This window comes from Anguilla anguilla, chromosome 8 (genome assembly GCF_013347855.1).
Source record: "Anguilla anguilla isolate fAngAng1 chromosome 8, fAngAng1.pri, whole genome shotgun sequence".
Classification (NCBI taxonomy): domain Eukaryota; kingdom Metazoa; phylum Chordata; class Actinopteri; order Anguilliformes; family Anguillidae; genus Anguilla; species Anguilla anguilla.
This window is the reverse complement of record NC_049208.1, coordinates 50,502,661-50,507,981: the sequence shown is the minus strand read 5'-3', so window position 1 is coordinate 50,507,981 and position 5,321 is coordinate 50,502,661. Positions and strand designations below refer to the sequence as shown.

The 5,321-nt window shown below is 42.8% G+C and overlaps 1 protein-coding gene across 2 annotated transcripts; it reads left to right on the top strand.

Moving 5' to 3' along the window:
• The first annotated feature begins 161 nt into the window (after window positions 1–161).
• polr2k (RNA polymerase II, I and III subunit K) lies at window positions 162–1,787 on the top strand. 2 transcript variants are annotated; one of them, XM_035430585.1, is made up of 4 exons: window positions 162–261; window positions 562–630; window positions 810–902; window positions 1,653–1,787. In XM_035430585.1, exons 2-4 carry the CDS (start codon window positions 570–572, stop codon window positions 1,673–1,675), a joined length of 177 nt encoding a protein of 58 aa, XP_035286476.1. In that variant the 5' UTR covers window positions 162–261; window positions 562–569; the 3' UTR covers window positions 1,676–1,787. The 2 variants fall into 2 exon arrangements, with proteins under 2 accessions (XP_035286476.1, XP_035286477.1); XM_035430586.1 differs by having other exon boundaries at window positions 200–305.
• The last annotated feature ends 3,534 nt before the right edge of the window (window positions 1,788–5,321 follow it).

The following is a 5,321-nucleotide window of genomic DNA, read 5'->3' as shown; positions in this document are numbered from 1 at the left end:
AAAACGTGTTTTTATAAGTGTTCGTTTTGCAATGTCGTATGATATATGTATGACAATCAGTGTGTATAATCCAGTTAGATGTAATTACAAACTACGTAGCTAGAATTAAACCATTTTCATTTAATCATCGTATTTAGACCAATCGTGGTAGAGGTTGTTGAAAGCCAATAAGGAGTCGTAATTCTGGCAGGTTGTTTTCGGATTGCGCGTGCGTGCCTTCTACAGAAGGTACACAAGGCAAATAAACTGTTTTCAACGCAGGTGAGTTCTGAAGGTTTTATTTTACCGTAGGATTGTCTAACCAGGTATGTGATTTGGTCACAAGTTATGTTGAAAATATGTGTAAGCCAACAGTAGGAAAAAATTGGCTGTTTACTGTTCTTATGTGACGAGAGGCAGCGGTGGTTTGCTAGTCATGGTCGTCCATGCTGCGTTCATGTTCTGAAACGTTCACTTTTGGGGTAGCTAAGGTAGTTTTGGGTATATATTTACGGTAGTTGAGATGTTTGTTTCATGTTTGCGTGACCTGAATTGGCTAACGGTTTGTTTGTTTTTTCCCAGAATTTAATATGGATGCTCAAAAAGATGTGCAACCGCCTAAACAGCAACCCATGATTTACATATGTGGAGGTAACATAATATTATCTATTTGTCAACATCTATACGATGTTACGGTTTGATATCTCTTCGTGTCTGACTGGGTCCAGTTCCGCCGGAAGGATTTGACCCGTGAAATATGCATGTTTTTCTATGCTCTTTCTATTGCTTTGTCGCTAGCAAACTGTAATGCTTTGGTAATGCCCCAACAGAATGTCACACAGAAAACGAAATCAAAGCCAGAGACCCCATCAGATGCAGAGAGTGTGGTTACAGAATAATGTACAAGAAAAGAACGAAAAGATGTATCCTTTCTATTTTGATGTGATATGCGTTTTGAAGATGAGGTATGTACATTAATGTATACCGTTACAAAAGGAATTTTTGTACAACTGTTACTGAAAAATCTTATCTGCAGTTGGTGTTGTTTTTAAGATTATTATTCGAAATGCATTTGAACCCCGTTCACTCATTCTCACAAACTGTGTTTGTAACCATGTATTTTTGTGAGACCGTCCATTTTCTTTCAAAACCCCTGATTGAAGATGGACTAACATTTTGACCTGCTCAGAATTTGAACACTTAACAAGGTGTGCTACTAGCAAAACAGTTTAACCATAAACCCGACGGTTTGGTTCTACACATGTTCCCTAAGAAGGAGTGCATAGACTTCAAAATACGGAAGTATGCTGCCAAAACCGCACAACCCATATCTAGGAGTATAGCCAGTTCCAGTTTGATGCTAATTTGGAGATGAAGGTAGCTTTCAAACTTATTTTATTCAAAAATTGATAATGATGAAATGATGCGAATGTGATCAGGGCCTAGCCTGATTTGTTTTTTTAAATCAGATTGTCAGACTTTTTTGCTTATTAACAAAAGTCTGTGGTATGAATAGGTGTAGGCTAAATGTTAGCATTTAGACGTGGAATGATAACAACTGAATGTGAATTACACTGACTTAAATGCTTCTGTGGCTGAGATGTTGTGATGTTGCTGTAATTTCACTAAGGTGCTTCTCTGCTCATGTAAGTTCCTTGACGCTGCAATTCCAGTGGTTGTATTTGATGCCCGGTGAACCTTCCCAGCCCATGGATATACTTTTCCCTGCTCACTTTTATTTTGATCTTTCAGTTTCATAATTATTGCATGTTTCATACTTTGGGAATAAAAAAATGCTGTTAAGATGTTGCCGTCTTATGGTCTGATTGGTCCAAAATCCATTAAGTCTTCTGTTCTAGCTCCTGCAGATTGAAAGCAGAAAGCTTGTAACACTGTGATGCCAACGAATGAGTGTTCGTTCTCATAGCAAGCGAACAACTGAAAATAAGTACAGTTTTTCAGTGACAGAGAAGTCAAGGACAATCATATTTAAAATGGTATATTTCCAAACTAAGTTTTCCGTTGAGCAGATGTATCCTGATTCAGCTTCTTCAGATATTGTTCAAGAGATGTCAAATCCAATACACCGATCAGTTAACAGCATAATCCTAATTTATAAACAATTTGAACAAAACCATGTGTCTTGTGCAATGGGACAGGCTGCTTCAAAACTAAATTAAAATAGTTTATCACTTACGGCAGACCATGATTACTTTAGAGCAGTAGTAGCCAACCCTGTTCCTGCAGGTTTACAGTCCTGTAGGTTTTCACTCCAGCTCTAACAAAGCAGACCTCATTCAACAGCTAAAGATCTTGAGTTGCTGATTAGTAGAGTCTGGTGCGCCTGATTACAGTTCAAATGAAAACACACGGGATGGTAGATCTCCAGGGACAGGGTTGGGCAGCCCTGCTTAAATGGCTTTGCACTGGCATTGTAGTGTTAATGTTTTGTAGGACTTGGCTCTGAAAAACCAAGGGTTGTATTACTGTTACATAGTCAGTAGGTGGCTCTGCAGAGTATAGAACTGAAACGACTGCCCACTTTAGTAAATCCATGTTGGTTTTCATTCAGTTTTCAGAAAACTTTTAGGAATAACCAGGGGAAATACCATGTTAAATATTCCTAAGTAAAGTCCTCTATGTTAACGAAACACAGTGCATATACTGTGCAAGGTGCTCCAATTAAGCAGCCAGTTACTGAAATGATAAAATGTCGTTCAGACACTCGCACTCCCATGTCTCCTGTCCTGACAGTCCACTGCCACAGTAAGCGCTGTTATTCAACAGTGCTGGCAAATGGTAGGCTGTCACCTCACGTGCAGCATTATTCCTATAGGTTGAGTGACAGAGAAACCCCAGGAATGACGTTAGCCGGTTAGCCTGTGTTCTGGTGAAGGGGGACAGCATTACAAATCGAGTCTCCCTAGGAGAGTGAAGCTTGAGGAATGTAGCTTCCTGTCTGTGAACAAGCATCATAAAAGACTGACTGAGGACCCGGAGGTGTCAGGATCCTCGACACGAAGCTTGGACCCCCCCAGGGTGTTGACTGAAAACTTCAAATAACCTTCCATCTCCCTCTAGGTACCGCCAGGTTATTGGTCCGCTTCTCCTATTTTCCAACATTCTGAGAAAGCCACAACCCAATGATGGTTATCAAGCTGATACCTTACCAGAAGGAGAAATGAGAAACGGTGTGGGGTAACGGTGTCAAAATGGAGGGTGAGAGCTGCTACTAGAAAAACACCCAGAGACGAAAACCAAAACACCTGAGCAGAACAATGGACAACCGTATAGCTAGAATAGGAAGTTCTTAGGACTGCAGTCAGTGTGAGCAGAAACACCTATGAATGTTGTTAAAGTAATCAGCTCTAAATCGTTGAGAGTGAATCTCGATTTACACAGAGGCACCGATGACCTAAGGTGTTAAACATCTGTAAGCTAACACACAGCATGTTGCTTTGGTGCAATAATGCGCTACACTGTCACTCATCTACACGTTAACTAAAGGAGGAAGCAGAGTTGGCGGTTTTGCAAAGTTTTCTTCAGTGTGCATCTCTTTGTTCTGTTCTTCCCTCTTCTGCTAAAAAAAGAACAAAAAACCATATCCGTTCCCCATAGCTGCTATGAAAAGGAGATAAAGGACAGTTATTTAAAGACTCGTAAACACTGCCGAAAGAACGCAGGGATAAAAAGGTAAATGAATAGAGGCGGGGTCACGTGTTTCTCGTACACACGCATTCTCCGAAAGGCAAGAAAAACAGCTCGAGCCGATCGCTGCTTGTGCGGCGGGTAGAGTGAACGGAACAGAATGATCGGTCTCGCTCATTCACTCGGCTCTTCACGCGGCGTGTTTTTCCGCGCGCCCTAATTATAGCTCCCGAAGTTTTATCCGAATGAAGGATCCACACCGGCCGGGCTCCCCTGGGAGGAAACGCGTTCTTTCTCTCTCACAATGGAAGGTGGAGGGCGGGCGAAGGAAGAGCTGCTCTTTAGCAGATGAGTCATTCTGCAGTTTATAACCATTCAGCTTGACGAGCAGGTGGCGAATGTATAAGAACTTTAGGCGTGCAGAAAACACTGAATCTCAGACTGCGAGGACCAGGGGTAGATGTACGTATGCAGTCAAAAGTGTACTGACGAATGACTGAATTCCAGTTTAACTGGAGTTGGAGGAAGGGGACATACTTAAGTGCACACTTCAGTCACTTAACTTCACTTTATGAAGGGATGTGGGGAAGCTGGCATATGCAGACACAATTGCACATTTACTGAAACCCATTTTTGGGGGGATTATGTACACACTTAACTGTGAATTTTACCAGATTTTACAGGGGGGAAAAAAAGGCCAACACAGTATAACACAGTGTAAACATTGTGTTGACACACAGTGTTTACCCACGCAGGTTGAATGCATTCTCCTGCTCCACGTTTAACAACATTGATACCAGCTGTCTCAGGTCACGGCTCACCGGCGTTTTGATACCCTCTTTCCCAGCCAATCCGCACTAGACAGAGAAAAAAGGAGAAAGCTCTGCTAGAATGATCCTACATGACGTGCGGGGCCTGACTGGCAACCCACTGGCTGCCGGTGTCATATCACAAGCCTGTTAGCACTGTTTGACCTGGCACACGCACCTGACTGTGTCCTACAGGTACTGGGTGTGTTTATACATGCATACACGAGTACAAACTGTGTGTGTGCGCATGAAAGTAAGTAAGTAAATGGTGTTGGCTCGGTGTGTATGTGTGTGTGTATAAATGAGTAAATCATGCCACGTGTGTGTGTTTGTGTGTGACCTGGCATGCACCTGCGATTGTGTGTCGCCCGCTGAGCCTCCTGGTTTTCTCCCGCTCGGTGGCCAAGCTGGGAGGCCACCCGAAATGACCTGCATTAGTTTAGCACCAGGGCACAGCTCAGCCTCGATGTGTGTGACGTTTTAGTTTTTAGTTTTACAGGCATTTAGCAGACGCTCTTATCCAGAGTGACTTACATTGCATCCATTTATACAGCTGGATACATACTGGAGCAATGCAGGTTAAGTACCTTGCTCAAGGGTACAGCGGCAGTGTCCTACCGGGGAATCGAACCTAGGTTACAAGACCAACTCCTTACCCATTATACTGATGATTACAGTCAGTGATCGTATGTAGTCTGGCAATGCTACAGTACGTCCACAACCTACCGGCAATGTGTTTTCATGATTATCAGGATCTCTGACTAGGACTGACTCCATAGACACAGATAAAACACAGATAGCCTGCATCACTTTTTTCATACAGGCACTCTGCGGACACATCTCTCATCTGAAGGACCCCGTCCTCATCTCCCGCTGCTGCGCACA